Source organism: Lactuca serriola, chromosome 6 (assembly GCF_051521515.1).
Source record: "Lactuca serriola cultivar US96UC23 chromosome 6, Lser_US96UC23_V15, whole genome shotgun sequence".
Lineage (NCBI taxonomy): Eukaryota > Viridiplantae > Streptophyta > Magnoliopsida > Asterales > Asteraceae > Lactuca > Lactuca serriola.
Genome location: NC_136413.1, coordinates 3,271,916 through 3,287,797, shown reverse-complemented (window position 1 = coordinate 3,287,797; position 15,882 = coordinate 3,271,916). Strand labels below are relative to the sequence as shown.

Below are 15,882 nucleotides of genomic sequence, written 5' to 3'. Positions count from 1 at the left end.
ATAGAATACATACGCCACTCGAGGCTATAATGCGACCCTCCGATTGATGTGTCTCAGCGGGACCCTCCAGTCCCGTAGCTCATTGGACCCTCTGGTCCGGTCATAGCTCGTTGGAACCTCCGGTCCGGTCTATATCATCATACAACATACATATATCACATAGCACATAATCTCATACATAACACATAAGATCCTCTGGTCATCGCATAATACCACTCTAGGTAACGTATAGTGAGAAGACGCACCTCGGTGTCTCGGTAAATATCTGACTCGGAAGAAATGTGATCTAGCCTCCGCCTAATCACATAAAGTAATACTCTCATAAATACAACTGTACTCAACCCTAAAAGTCAACAAGGTCAACGGTCAAAATTTGACCCGACTCGTTGAGTGCACTAGGGCGACTCGGCGAGTCTACACGTGTCCACTGACTCTCTTAGCCCCTCTCTTGGCACGTCGAGTACTTCCCCTGACTCGACGAGTTCCACCTGGCATGAATCGCGGGTCCACCCCGACTTAACTCGCCGAGTCTCAAGAACAACTCGGCGAGTTCCGCCTTGAACTCTAGTCCCCCTGACTCTCCCTGACTCACCGAGTTATTTCCCAACTCGGCAAGTCCACTCACTGAGTGATTTACAAGAAACCCTCATCCTACACGCTTTGTCTGTTCTTCGGACCCGGCGAGTTCATGCCATGCACAAACTCCATAGGCCTCCTGAGGTCAGATCTGTTCCATACATTCATAGATCTGGCCTTCCCAAGCATGATAATCACGTAAAGTTCAGACCTTGACACTCATATAACATCTAAATGGTCTAACTTGGTGATTTAGCCCCAAAAATGACATCCCAAGCTCATGGCTCCCCAAATAACTCATAAAGCTCCAAGGGTTAAGGTCTCTGGACCTCTTTGGGTCCAGATCCAGAACATAGACTCGAGAAGGGACCAAATGCTCCACTTATTCATCCTCTAAAAGGATTAGAAAACCCTAACACTAAGAATCAACATCAAAACTGAAGAAGGTCCGAGCAAAATACCTCAATATGATCTCTAAGAACTCAGAAATCACCATAATCGCTCCTCCTTCAGCCTCCTCTTGCCTTGGTCACCTCCTTCTTGCAAAACACCCACAAAAGGATCAAGAATGACCTCTCCTTCCTCACAAATGCTCTAGATCTCTTAGGGTTTCTCTCTGGGGGTTGGTGGCCGCAAATGACGGCCCTAAGGGCCTTTAAATAGGTCTCAAACCCTGGAAATTAGGGTTTCATTAAACAGCGTGGACTCGCCGAGTCCACTCATGAACTCGTCGAGTCCAGCTGTGAAGTGGCATACGAATCCGCGACCATACTCGGCGAGTTTAGACGCCAACTCGCCGAGTCTCCTCAAAATTCCCAAAAAAATAAAAGAACAATTTAGGATACCTGGGAATCCGGATGTTATAGGTTTAGTTTAACTCGTTTTCCAAATCTGATGACACCTTTTCATGGAACAACCTTTAGTAAGACATGATCTCTTACTTTGAATTCCAATCATTTGTGTCTAATGTCAACATAACTCTTCTTTCGAGTACATGCGACTTTTAATCGTTCCTTTATTTGAATGATCTTATCCTTCGTTTCATGAATGATATCGGGTCCAGTGAGTAGAGTGTCTCCAACATGCTTTTTAGCTAATTGAGTATCTCCAACTTCTTCTCAGCATATCGGAGAACGGCATCTTCGCTCGTACAAGGCCTCGAATGGAGCGGCCTTGATGCTAGTGTGATAACTATTGTTGTATGAGAATTCAACCAATGACAAGTGAGTGTCCCATGCATTACCGAAGTCTATCACACAAGCGCGGAGCAAATCTTCCAGAGTTTGTATTGTTCTTTCGCTCTGTCCATCCGTTTCAAAACGGTATGATGTACTCATATCGAGTTTGGTTCTTAGGGAACTTTGCAGTGATTTCCAAATTTTGGAAGTAAATCTACTATCTCGGTCCAAGATGATAGATATTGGCACACCGTGCAATCTGACTATCTCTCTGAGATATATCATGGTGAGGTTCTCCATCTTGTCGGTTTCTTTGATGTCAAAGAAGTGGGCGGACTTTGTCAAACGGTCAACCACTACCCAGATGGTGTCAAAACCGCTTGATGTCTTTGGAAACTTCATTATGAAGTCCATGGTTATTTGTTCCCACTTCCATTTTAGGATTTTTGGTTGTTGTAGCAGACCATACGACTTCTTGTATTCTGCCTTGACCTTGGAGCAGGTCAGACAGTTACCGTCATAGGTGGCAAGCTATGCCTTTATATTGAGCCACCAATAAAGCTTCTTGAGATCGAGATACATCTTATTTGATCTAGGATTTATTGAGTATCTTGATTTATGAGCTTCGTTTAAAACTAAGCTCCTGAATTCACCAAACTTTGGGATCAAAATTCGGTTCATGAAATATCGTGTACCGTCTTCCTGACTTCACCAAACTTTGGGGTCCAAATTTGGTTCATGAAATATCATGTACCGTCTTCCGTGAGGTCGAACTATTTGTCCATACCTGGTAGGTTTTCTTCTATGATATTCTCGGGTTTGAGTGCTTCTAGCTGAGCATTACGAATTTGGGTGGTGAGGTTCGAGTGGATGGTTAGGGTTAAAGCCTTTACACAAAGAGGCTTTTCTTGCTCTATCCATCTTAAATCATCTGCTACAACATTTGCTTTACCAGGATGATGACAAATTTCACATTTTTAATCATTTAACAATTCGAACCATCTTTGTTTTCTCATATTGAGCTCCTTCTGATAAAAAATGTGTTGAAGGATTTTTTGGTTAGTGAAAATGACACACTTTGTTCCATACAGGTAGTGCCTCCAAACTTTCAAAGCAAACACTACAGCTCCTAACTCTAGGTCATGGTTAGTGTAGTTTGTCTCGTTTGGCTTCAGTTGTCGGGATGCGTATGCAATGACTTTATATCTTTGCATTAGTACGCATCCTAACCCTTGGTGATGCTAGTCCCCAAATATATATTTCCTTCTTTTTGTCTTTTAGGGTCACCATCCCCGGGAAAAGGTTAGCAAGGTCATTGAATCGGAGGTGTAGGAAGCCACCTCTAATCCTTGCATGATCAACTTCAAAAGTTCTTGTTCCAAAGCCTGAACTTCCTGTCGTGGGTAGTATTCCTTGATCATCATCTGTTTCAGAGGTTCCCATCTCATGGCATAGGCTTCATTGAGTCCCATGGACTTGGCATGGTTATTCCAACAAGATAAAGCAGAGTTCATCAGTGTGCAGGTAGCGTACTTGACCCGATAGTCACGAGGGCAAAAAATGATGTGAAATACTGCCTCCATCTTTTCTATCAAGCGAGATAGACCAATAGCTCCTTCCGTGTCGTAGAATGATCGAGGTTTACAACCACATGAACGCTTTGTATGAACAAGTTCTATAGTGGTTTTGATTATTGACTGTAGTGCCACCACCGTTTCTATTGTTCCCAGTGTTGTCATTTGTGGCAACCTCATAGGCGGCTAGGGTTGTAGCAATCCCTTGCACAAGCAGAGTCTGCATTAGACCAGGATCCGTTTGAAATGGTGGATTTGCATTTTTTGTTCCTGGAGTTCATCCATGGTTCGAAGTTTCTATCGATGTTTGAGTTACTTCTGGAGCACTCATTTGGTTGCCTCGGGGAGTTGGTAGTGGACGGGCTCGTGGACTTTTTTCGTGGAGGCATTGTCTTAATATGTTTTAGACATATATGTTAAGTTATTTTACACTATGTAGTCGTAACAAGTATGCATGTATTTTGTATTCATACAATTTGTTTTTCCCAAAATCCTAAAGATTCCAAGTCATCAAATAAAGGTTTTACTTGATATGGTGTTTACATGTCGAACCACCGTAATATATCTTCCCTTATTTTTCTATAATTGATTTCACTCTTAGCGCATTTATCGTTGTCGTGTTTGGAACCATGTACAAAAAAGTTTTACCTCAAGTCCACTGCAACATCCTTATATTTGCAATCTCCATCTTCCTCTTGTGCTTCGGTCAACATTTATAACCATCAAATAGACTTTATCATATATTCACTCTATAGAATTTATACTTTAGTTTCGGCTTTACCATCTTGTCACATAAAATGAATATGGTTGCTCAAAATGATGGTAAATAGAGATGTATCTTCTTCTCACACAAAACTCCAATGACGGTTGAAAATGATGTAAAATATTTATTTGTTTTTCCTTTTAACACTTAGACCATCCTAACTTCTATACAACAAGTAGCCCAAGTCGTGTTCCTTAAAGATTAATCATAGTGTCCGGGGTATATGACCCACCGTACGTTTAAGTTCAATGCATTTAGAGATTATTTTACTCTCATATCTAAATATATTGAAAATGTAATAAAATGTTCCTAGGTGATTTTATAGTTAAAATGGGAAATTTTGTGCCATGCGATTATCTTGGATATATCCGCAAACAACTGTGAATCAAAGTATACATTACTATTTCATGATGGATATGTTTGTTATTCTACCTTTTTATAAGCAAATATTAAGACATATTTTAATAAGTTAAAAAAAATAATGATAATAAGGAGGGTATTGGAGCCATTCAAAGTAGCCAATCGACATGTTGCCAAAAGTTAAAGTTGCCCATATATCAAAGAGTCATTCCCCACTTTGGATGGACATTTGCTTTGATGAATCTACCAAGTTTATCATTATGTCAATTGTCATGTATCTTTTTTTTTATTAAAAAAAAATTAGAATCCCAATCAAATATAGGTAAGCATTGAATAGTTTTCGGGCTTAGAAAGTTTTCATAATCATAACTATAATACTCCTCCTCTCTACCATGGTGTCGACATTCTCTTATGTCACCTTTTAAACTATATAAACTTATAAAGGTTATTTTGTCATTAATAGTTGTGCATCTTGCATTGATATTAGTACATTATATGTAGCATCAAGCCAATTACAAGTATTAGAATGCTCATAGAATTATGATATGCAATCTCATCAATTTAACAACATATTCTTTCATTCCACAAGAAAAATATAGAACTTGGTTATGTGATATTAGTGTAGAATTTCAACACTTCTTTGAATCACATAGTTAGTCGTAGTTGCTGTCACAACTTAGTAATTTTGATCCCCACATTTTCTAAATGTTTTTTTGGAGTCATTAACCAAAATTTGTGTAATACTATGTGTCTACTCAACTCTTATATATATATATATATATATATATATATATATATATATATATATATATATATATATATATATATATATATATATATATATATATATATTAAATTGTTAGAGCAAAATTTTACCACACGTGTGACTCGTCAAATATACATTCTTTGAGAAAGTATTATACTTCTTTTGTCCAAAACAACATTGAGTTAAAAGAAATTTCCCATAAATTCCAATATTTTGGGTTAGTTTAAGATTTAATACCAATATTTATTTTTTGAACAAAAAAGTCCCGATTATTTAATTTTATACGATAATATTTCGTTTTTCTATTGAAATAAAATGAGGACTGTTTTGTTAATTGGACAAAATATAAAATAATCGAGACTTTTCTCCTCAAAAAATAAAAATTATGACTAAACCGTAAACTGATCCAAAATATTGTGATTTTATTAAAGATTTCCTTTTGATTTAACGTGTAATTTAGCATGATCCTCAGATTAGTAGGGCCACATACATACAATATGTTTGTATACTGCAGTCATCAAACATATTAGGTAGTTGGAATTTACACAAATACCAAATATGATGTTATGTTATACTTAAATACAAATCAAAGGTGCAAAATGCACATAAATATGGGCTAGATTGATCCCCGAACATGATTGGTGGGGGTCTATGGGCTCACACACCCTTGTCACAGAAGGATCAGCTTGTAGTGCCTTTGTTATGTCCAAACAATACCTGAAACACTACTAGAAAAGCAGCCTTTTATGACGCTCATTGCGCGTCGTAAAACGCTCAGACGACGTTCAAATGCACGTCAAGGAAGGCCCTGTCATAAAGAGAGACGACGCACATTTACGACGCGCGCTTATGACGCGCCATGCGTATCAAGGAAGACCCTGTCATAAAGGAAGACGACACGAATTTACGTGTCGTAACCTTACGACGCGCGTGTTTATGACACGCAATGCGTATCAAGGAAGCCCCTGTCAAGAAAGGCCATGTCATAAATAAAGACGACACACATTTTTGCGTATCGTAATTTTAATTTTAAAAAAAATATATTTATAGATTTACTGATTTTCAAATTAAATTGGCATTTCATGTCTCCTAATAGAAAATAAAATACCATATACAAAAAATACAATACATTGCACAAAAGTTAATGTCATACAACCAATCATTCCAATAGTAGACAAATGTAATACATCAAATAATCATTCCAATAGTAGACAAATGTAACATTTCAACATTTTTTATATAATTAACTAAATTATTAGCCAAATTTCCTAAAATACCAACATACTTTTCTATGAAGAGCATTAACACTATTCTTTTCCATCAAAAACTTCAAAACCTGCATAATTAAATTAATGTGTAATCAGCTACAAAGATTTGTGTGAGCATATGGCAATAGAAAGAGAAGATGATAATCGGAAACGGAAATTTTTGGCATTGCAAACCATCAGAATAATTGGAAGTATATGTATACTTCACGTTGGAGGCATTGACTTTCTGTCATTTTGTAGCAATTTTTCTACTTAATATATAAAGACTCCAACAATAAATAGATATGTTATGTTACCTTGACGCATCTCTGCTGTCCAAAAGTATCCTCAAGTAGGAGCTTTCTTCATATTTGGAAGCCTCTCTGTTCCCCAAATCAATCAATCCACACACAACACAAGTGAAGTGGAGAAAGAATTACATTAAAACTTAACAGTTTCAATCTCTTCAAGATTCAAAATTCAAGAAACTCGTAATATAATACCTTCTTTTGTCTGTAATCTTCAGGCATCACAGTAGCTTCAATCTGAGAATTACAAAACAAACCAACTTATAGAAACGAAAGATGATCAAGAATTTGTTGTTTAAAATTAAATTTTTAGTCACAGATTCAATAGTTGCTCCTCTTCATCTAGTCTCTCCACATCATAGAAATATCCATTACTGATTTTGAGCATATGGGACAAGAGTATCTGTAATAAAATCCATTGAAATTTAGCTAAAATTTCACAAGATTTGGAAATGAACTAATCCAAGACAAGTTTAGATTGACTTACTTATTACGCTTAATCATCTTGTGACAGCATTCTGAGTGCATTGTGTGCCCAAATTTCATCACAGTTGTGTCTTTTAGTGAGCAAAATAAGAAAAGGTATTACATCATCATCATACCAGTTGATGTATTCAGAAGATTTGATGGCCGACTAGTTGAGAGCATCGAGCCTATATCAGGGGCAATTGTGGAACATAACCTAAGACTATTTGGTTGGTTAAACCCATCAAACCATGAACCCTAAAATCCATTCCAGTAAGCTTTCCATTTAGCTCTGGCATCACCTTTCCCACAACCTATTTTTTTAAAAAAAAAAATATAAAAAGATTTATAAAAAAGAATCTAAAAATTTACAATTTCATTTTATATAAGAATGATATATACCTTGGCGGCAAATGACAAGAAACAAGATTTATAAAAAAAGATTTATAAATATTTTTTTATAAAAATATTTATAAAAAAAGACATAAATGCCCTCCTAATCATTATCATCAAATGCAATACAAATGACAAGAAACAAGAATATGTCTACCTCTCGTATTGTTACAACATCTATTTTCAAAGATTGCATAGAAGCAGCAACTTCCAAAGCATGTTGTACGTCTAAGTTTCTATCTTTTTCTACCAACACTTGGACCTAAAAGAAACACCCATCAACAACTATAAATTATAATCAATCAAAAGACAGCAGATAAGAGTTGACTGATTTAAATTGTCATATGATCTTGAAGAAAAAGACACTTCTGAAAGCTTCTACAGCCCACTAGACAGAAAGAGAGCCTTCGTTTCTTCTTTATAGTTATCCTATGACAAAATTGGGCCATGAATCAGCCCAAACAAAGTAAAAGAAGATGACCTTTCCTTTGCTACAGTCCAACTGTCAACTTGCCACCAATTTGTACTTTTTAATCATAAAAGTTTGATTAGATGGTGAGTACTCGACGTTTAATCACATTCATATCCTCAAGTCATGGTAACCAATTTTGGGACATGATTTCAAAAAGCTCATAAACAATTTAATGTTAAGATAAAATAATGATATTCTAAGAATATGTAACATTTAATTTTTATTTTGATTATTATCTAAAATAATCTAACTTACATAAAACTTAAATTCTCACTTAACCAGTAACTCGGGTACGACTTCTAATGTGTTTTCTTTAAAGATCATATTCTTTTACTTTGTTTGGGCCATGGAGAAGGTAATTCTTGATACAAGAACATTCTAGATATTCTGAAATGACTCCTCATTGGAATATTATATTTTACAAATTGACATACAGGTCAAGCTAAAACAAGGATTGAAAATTGCAATGAGTATATCTGGTGAGGGCAACGCGTATCTACAAGTAAGTCTACAAAAAAAAGGGACAACCAAACATGGTAATGGAATGTAACAATCCATTCCATTACATTGTTGTGATTCCATTCCATCGTACCAAATAAATTGCAGTTCAGACATTGGTTAAGCATGCTTGAATGGGTTTATTTATTAACTTGATGTAGGAAAGTAAATTCTGGAAGCTTTACAGAGAAGACCTACCTTCATGTTCCATAGTACTGAAAACTTCAGTGGGAGTAGTTTATCTTCTTGCTTGCCTTTTAGAGCCTTTTATGCCATCATTTTCCATCCAGGCAAGTAATTTACACTTTTTTTCATGGAATGGAAAATTACATTCTTACCCTCACAAATATCCTTCCAATTTGTCTGCTACAGGTACTGAAGCAGCTTTCTTTCCCCCACCAAGTTTCCCTCTGTGATGAGAAAGGAGATGTAGAGAAGGCCAAAAGACCATGGGAGATGATACCTTCTGGCCACAGAATCGGGATCCCTGTGCCATTATTTAGAGAACTGGTATATAAATATATATAAACTATATTTTATAATTATTGAAAAATATAGATGAGGTAGCTTATTGTTTTTGCATATGTGTGATTCTTGTGCATAGAGATGAAGAGGTGGAGTTGTTGAGGGAAAGGTTTGCTGATTCATGGCCCAATTTTGTCATAGGATAACTATAAAGAAGAAACGAAGGCTCTCTTTCTATCTAGTGGGCTGTAGAAGCTTTCAGAAGTGTCTTTTTCTTCAAGATCATATGACAATTTAAATCAGTCAACACTTGGACTATATGAGATTCTTCGTAGACCAAAAGGGTCATTAGTTGAACTTGGTTGACATCCTGCTCCAAACAACCACACTAGGATATCTAACCTACCAAATTCATGAACAAAAAAAACAATTCAAAATCATCAATTAAGAAAATAAAAAAATAAAAAAATAAAAAAAAAACATTTTACCTATCTAAATCAACGGACCAGCCCTGATTATATATAATATCCATGATGCCAACTCATGAATATTGTTGTTTATCACCAATCGAGTCTAGAAAAAATAAGAGCTTTTTAGTTCTAGGGGTAAAATAGGAAATTAAGTTTCTTCCTAGTTTTTGTGTTAGAGTCAAACTCATTATGTGTCTAGTATAAATATATGTCTGTGTTGCATCTTTATTTGTATTCAGAATCTTCTTTGTTTTGCTTATTAAGGAAGAGACTTTGGCACCAAGTAATTGTCCTCTGTTCTGGTTTTTTCTTTCCTTTCTTGTTCTTGTTTTGCTTGAGTTTAAAGTAGGTCCTTGGTGCAAGGGCAGGCAAGTATGATTGTATGTAGAAAAAAGACTAATATAAACTTGCTGACCTGATACATCTTGCTTTGATGCAGCATTTACATCATCGGTTAATATTGAAGGCTTGTGCATTAATGAAGACAGAAGTTTCTTTGAAGGCATTTCAAGGTTTTCATAGGAAGCGAATGATGCAGAGTAAGATTGAGAAATAACTGACTGGTCAAGTGATTAGGTTCACGTTCGCAAACAGTCCATTCACAAATTTTGCAACCTGAAAGAATTACATTACATCCATCCATCAGATATCTAAATATGACATAAATAAACAAACATCACTTGCAGTTGTAGTTTTTATACCTCAGATGCTGGAATATTTGGAAAAGAGGCACCAAGAAGCTTAATAGTGTACTCTCTCATAAACATCCCGTTGTTTGGATACGGATACGAAACAGTTGACGTGTCCCACAAAGACTCAGTCAATGACCCAAATTCCACCTACAATTAATTGCCACGTCAACAAATATTATACTCCTATATACTTGCATATGATTCAAATAAAAAGTAGACTAGAGATGATATACATACCAGACAGAATAAGTGCTGCAGCACCAACACATGCACAGCTTAAATGAAAGTGTCGATCATCACATCAAATATTTCTTGCACAATCAACACAAAATAAGACCGCTAAAATTGATTACAAAACTCCGAGTTCTGCAATACAAATCAAATAAAAAATATGAAATAAAACAGATTAAACGAGCGAGGTTTTAATAGTGAATTGTAGTAGTAGTAGTAGTAGTGGTACCTGAAAGTTTTTAAGCATCTCCCACTTGTGATAAAATATTCGCTTACTATTACAATAGAAACCTGCAATTAGATAACAACAAGTGTTATAATTGAGTAAACCCATTTACAAATTACTCCTTTATGTATAACTAAGCTTCTGTAGACAAATGGCTATTAGAAGTAGAATAGCAAACCATGTGTTTCTTAATAAGGATGTCCCGCTCCTTCTCATATAACCCAGAGATACTTAATATTTAAAAAAAATAGAAAATGTGCATAATAGTTTGATACAGGTATGGCTAACATCTTCATTCTATCTGTGAAAATATATCCGTATAATGGGTGATTCAAGCACTCAAAACAAAATTAAAAATTAAAAATGTGAAGTAGAATAAATGAAACTAACCTGCTGGTCAGTGATGTAAACATTAGTTTCCTTAAACTGGGAGTGGGACCCACCAAGGTCTTCATTAGAGGTGGAATTGGCAGCTGTAGCAGCTGAACCAGGGTTATAACCAACAGGAGTTGCTGAAGCATATGGTCCATAGCTTCCTTTGTTTATTTAAGCAAGCTTTCAAGCATACCTGAAACGTGGTTGTTAAAGAAAAATGGCTCAAGTAGCGATACCGCCTCCTCATGGCTTCTGACTGTGTAACACTCTCTAATTGCAAAATCTTACCACTAATCCTGAAATTTTGTGAATTTAAGTTTCAAAAGGGAGAAAAAGAAACAAATAAAGAATTTGATTCATGAATATCTATGAAAACTCCAATACCTTCAACTTTTAGGCCCCCCCTTCCATAAGTTCAACAACAATACCTTCAACTTTTAGGACAACCTCCGACTTAATCATTTTCAATGGAACCAACAACCAAGTTTGACCACAACTCTTTTTTTCCAATTCAAAGCTTGGTCTAGTGAAAATGGTCTTGTTCAGCACAGATGGTGGAAAGCAACACGAAAATTCCTCTGTAATGATGATAGACTAGGGTTTTAGAAAGAAAGAAGAGAGGAAATGTTTAGAGAGAGAGAGAGAGAGAGCAAGCGAAATTCAAAATAAGGTATGGATGATTGTGATCTTTAGAGATGACGTACACTTCTCTCAACCATATCAGGGTGAACCCATACCATCTAGAACTGCAAAACAGAGAAAACGATCATCTTTTTCTTCAAGCCCATAATAAGGTTACTGTATTTTGAAAAGACATTAAGAACAGTACCACAGCTCCGATGCATCCTCCCCTCGTCCTTAAACTCTCTTCTCTATCTTTCTGCTCATTTTTTCTTTCCTTTCCCATTTTCTGTTCAGTCTTGCCGCGCGCACACACACACCATCTGGGAAGTAGGATGACGTGAACGATGGTGGAGGTGATAGCCGGCGATGGCTGGTTTAGGGCTTTTTGAGAATATGAGATATTTTGTTAAGAGAGAGAAAGTGGAATCGATGAGAATGTAAGCTTCGGTTACTGTATACCAAAAAAACCGATGTAAGCTTGAATGAAAGTAGAATCAATAAGAATGTAGAGAGCCCCAAATTGAAACCTTGTCCAGTAGAATCGATTTGAGAGTGACTGTTGGATTTATTGCTTCCATTTCCCAGTTCGCTTACCCTTTAGTTACCTTAGTCGATCGATTCAAGCTTTCACGAAAAACCCTAGGTAGAAACTGATAGAGACAAAAAGGATGGGGCGAAGGTAGGATTGGATCCGATTTCAAAGAGTAACAGTAGATTTCACTGAAAACCCTTTCCCGGTTCGCTTGACCTTTGGTTACCTCAGTCGATCGATTCAAGCTTTCAATAAAAACCCTAGGTAGCGACCGAGAGAGACAAGAGGGAAAGGAACGAGCGTCGATAATGTGGGGAAGAGGGAAAGAAGAAAAAGATGTGGGGTTTTGAATTTTTTAGGATTTCATTTCCCACCAGATGGGCGCACTCCATTAAAATTTATAAAGCGACATCTTTAGTAGACATACATCACATTTTATTATAGGTGCCCTCCGTGTTTTTTTTTTATATTTTTTTTTATTTAGACACTAATTTAAGGGTACGCAAGAATGCGTGACATAAATCCTTAAATTTTTTGAAGAGACGTCACTTTTTTAGTGTCACTCTCTTTTGCGTAACATAAATCAGTGAGTGTCGTTGTTTGCGCGTCGTAAAAGGTTGTTTTTCTTATAGTGAAACCTAAACGAATTTGAGGACTACAAGTGAAAAAAATGATGACATGCATCGTCTGAATAACCAATGTTAACATGATCCAACGTGTCAAATCATTCCAAACTTTTGATTCATCTTCCATATCGTCCACATTAAACTATTCATCATTTCCCAACTGCTACCCCACAAAGGGCAAAGATGAATAGGGGTGAGAATCAGTTTGGTTTATGGGTTCGTCAGTTTCCTCAATTGGATTTTTTTTTGTCTAAATCGAAAACCGAAGCAAACCGAATTCAAATCCCTCCCAGCCAAATCGAAAATTAAATTTCAATTCGGTTTGGTTTGACTTGGATATTGAGGATACCAAATTGCTAAAAGGGCTAAAATGTGATTTATTTTAAATTTTTTTATTTAACATATAAATATAAAATATTTTTTTAATTAATTAATTAATCCAATTTGGTTTTTCGGTTCGGTTTGGTCTAAACTTCATGAAACCAAAACTCAAACCAAAAACCAAATTCAAAGTTCGGTTTGGTCTCAAACCAGACCAAATACCAAATCTGAATATGGTTTGCTCTAAAATCGATTTCGATTCGATTTGAATTTTGAGTTTTTCGGTTCCAAACTCACCCCTAAAGATGAGCAACTCTTTCTTACCTTCACTACAAGTTGTTTTTTTCTTAAGTTCCTCCTTGACCTTAGATAGAGAAATTTTATGAATATATATGGAATAATATATCTTATCGATATTTTATAATAATTATTTAAGTATCTTTCTATATGATAAGAATCACTTAATGGTATGAATTAAAAATGTTAAGATACCATGATGTTCCATCAACTCATCAAGATTAGCACCGGAAACCTCCCCACTAAAACACTAGTTTCCATCAAATCAATGATAGACACCAAACATATTTTTATTCCCAATATAGGCCTCACATTTTTTTTATATTTCATACAAGTACATCGGTATCATTCATGCTTTGATTCGTACTACCACACCATAATTACATTTTTCCAAAAAAAAAAAAACGTGTTCTATAAACCAAATATTTGACATTTTCTTACAACTTTTTATTTTTTTTCAATTAAGCCCTTCTATATTCCAAGAGTGTCTATTCCATTACTATATCCTATAGGCTGCTTCTTTGTACAAATGGAGGGGATTAAAGGGTAAATTCGGCACACAGGCTCTTTAAGGTAAAAAGCACTTGCGTTTGGAAATGTAAGAATTTTGCAAGAGAGGGGGACCTTTGGGTAATTAAGTAAAAGTTCAGGGGGCTGGTTGACTTAACATTCTATGATTAGTCCTCCCATTGGTGCTCTGTGGGGTATACCCTTTCTCCTCTTTGCTGTTCTGAAGCTAGCGGCGGTCGGAGGTGGCGTTGACGGCGTGAAGCTGTGAATTCTGATGTTATTGTGGTTGCTCAGCTGCCGGAGATGGCTACCACTGCTGTATGAGTCATCGGAATCCGACACAGCCATTAACAAATGCTTTTTCTCCGGCAAGATCTTCCTCTTCTTTTCGAAATTCTTGGATGTCCCAACAATCTGTACATATCATAAACAATGAATTCGATCATTGATTATTCAAAATGTAAAAACGAAAAGGAATCTGATTTGGATTTTTTCCATTGAATTTCAAATAACCAATCATTCAATGTCCATATTCTCCGATTCCCACTCATGATGGTCAGCAAAAAGTCAAAATCATGATCATAAACAAAAACCCAGTTCGATGGTTGAGATTAAATCCATGTTCGAATGTTCAATCAAAGTACCATCATCAACCCAGTGAAAAAGATATAAAATGATTCCGAAAACCCAGAAAAAAATTCGTCATTGACTACCATTCGCAGGACTACACGTAATGATTTCAAGTCAACCACGAAACAGAGGAGTAGGTGAACAAATTAAAATAAAATTCAGCATTTCCCAAAAATTAAATTAATTCATAATACATTGATGAATGACGAATGATGATGATGATCTTACCTTGCATCCAAGTGAACAGAATCTGAAGGAATCAAGAAGGCTACGCTCACAAACTTCACATGTATTCGTAACTCCTTTCCCTGGCCTTGGTTGTGGTCGTTCGTTTAAGAAGACAACTTTTGCGCTGTTGATAACATAAGTTTGTACTGAAGCAATGTCCAAGAACTTCTGAATCTCAGATACCCTAATCACATCATGATATGATGACCGTCGTATCTGCAAATCAATCACAAAAATTCAATTTCCCCATTATAAATTATCCAGCAAAATTGAAAGACCAGTTTGCCGAATTCACCAAAATTTCCAAATTGGTTGAGAAAACCGAGTGAAAGTCAAATTCGGTGAGAAACCAGATGATTTTATTCAAATTGGGTAAAATCCAGATGCTATAGTACATAATTTGGTTACGAAAAAGCTGTTTGGCTGATGAATCGGTGAATACAAAAGGAGTTAAAGATGATGTTGAATTTCAAAATTTGGTACTAAACTGATTGGAAATTAAAAAGGTGTTCATATGTTTGAATTCAAAAATGGTTAAAACCCATGAAACAAAAGTGGAAGAAGAAGAACAAGAACAAATACCTGAATGGCGCGGTGGTCCTCATGGTGATTGAGACACAGAGAACACAGAGGACCATTCATGCAATCCAAACAGTACATATTACATTCCGACTTGTGTGAATCCGCATGTAATTTGCATTGAACAAAGAAGCTTTCACGAAGTAGAGGCTTCAACCATGGTGGCCACCTGTTGTTATCTTCCTCAACAGGTCCTCCGGCGCCCTACATTATCATCAACTCAAAAACTCAAAAACCCAAAAACACACACAAAAAAGCAGAAAACAAACACTAAAACGACGAAAACATACCATAATTCTTCGATTCTTTGGTTTGATTTCACGAAGGAGAGAGGTTTCGTGATTATAAGTCGCCAGTTTGAGAGGGAGGTGGTGGAAAATGGAAGCGGCGATGAATGCGAGGGGTACTTGTAGGAAAAAGTGAGGGTGAAAGAGAAGGGTGGTTGGTTCTTGTCCGTTCATACAAAATGAGGCCTA

General features: G+C 36.2%; 1 protein-coding gene and 3 long non-coding RNA genes across 6 annotated transcripts; all 4 read right to left on the bottom strand.

Moving 5' to 3' along the window:
• Positions 1-6,392: 6,392 nt before the first annotated feature.
• LOC145058689 (uncharacterized) lies at positions 6,393-7,547 on the bottom strand. Its single transcript, XR_013686473.1, has 4 exons — positions 7,260-7,547; positions 6,968-7,175; positions 6,782-6,847; positions 6,393-6,553 (listed from the first exon to the last, which is right to left on the bottom strand). It is a non-coding gene; the product is annotated as an uncharacterized LOC145058689 (long non-coding RNA).
• A 244-nt stretch (positions 7,548-7,791) lies between these two features.
• Positions 7,792-10,146, bottom strand: LOC145058586 (uncharacterized). The gene is made up of 4 exons (XR_013686430.1): positions 9,951-10,146; positions 9,554-9,638; positions 8,799-9,467; positions 7,792-7,892 (listed from the first exon to the last, which is right to left on the bottom strand). It is a non-coding gene; the product is annotated as an uncharacterized LOC145058586 (long non-coding RNA).
• A 347-nt stretch (positions 10,147-10,493) lies between these two features.
• Positions 10,494-12,555, bottom strand: LOC145058331 (uncharacterized). Of its 3 annotated transcripts, none has more exons than XR_013686346.1 (5): positions 11,444-12,555; positions 11,253-11,355; positions 11,075-11,166; positions 10,688-10,749; positions 10,494-10,593 (listed from the first exon to the last, which is right to left on the bottom strand). It is a non-coding gene; the product is annotated as an uncharacterized LOC145058331 (long non-coding RNA). The 3 variants fall into 3 exon arrangements; XR_013686345.1 differs by having other exon boundaries at positions 11,075-11,355; positions 11,444-12,134; positions 12,211-12,555; XR_013686344.1 differs by having other exon boundaries at positions 11,075-11,355.
• Positions 12,556-13,733: 1,178 nt separating this feature from the next.
• Positions 13,734-15,882, bottom strand: LOC145058246 (uncharacterized). The gene is made up of 4 exons (XM_079006177.1): positions 15,697-15,882; positions 15,410-15,610; positions 14,828-15,043; positions 13,734-14,383 (listed from the first exon to the last, which is right to left on the bottom strand). The coding sequence occupies exons 1-4, from the start codon at positions 15,865-15,867 to the stop codon at positions 14,123-14,125; spliced, it is 849 nt and encodes a 282-aa protein (XP_078862303.1). The 5' UTR covers positions 15,868-15,882; the 3' UTR covers positions 13,734-14,122.

Bases quoted from the DNA above. Each gene is read 5' to 3' on its own strand.
- LOC145058246 (XM_079006177.1), bottom strand. From the start codon at position 15,867: ATGAACGGACAAGAACCAACCACCCTTCTCTTTCACCCTCACTTTTTC. The intron at 15,044-15,409 runs GTATTTGTTCTT...ATTGATTTGCAG, and splicing joins AGGACCACCGCGCCATTCAG to ATACGACGGTCATCATATCA. The intron at 14,384-14,827 runs GTAAGATCATCA...TGATATGTACAG, and splicing joins TCTGTTCACTTGGATGCAAG to ATTGTTGGGACATCCAAGAA.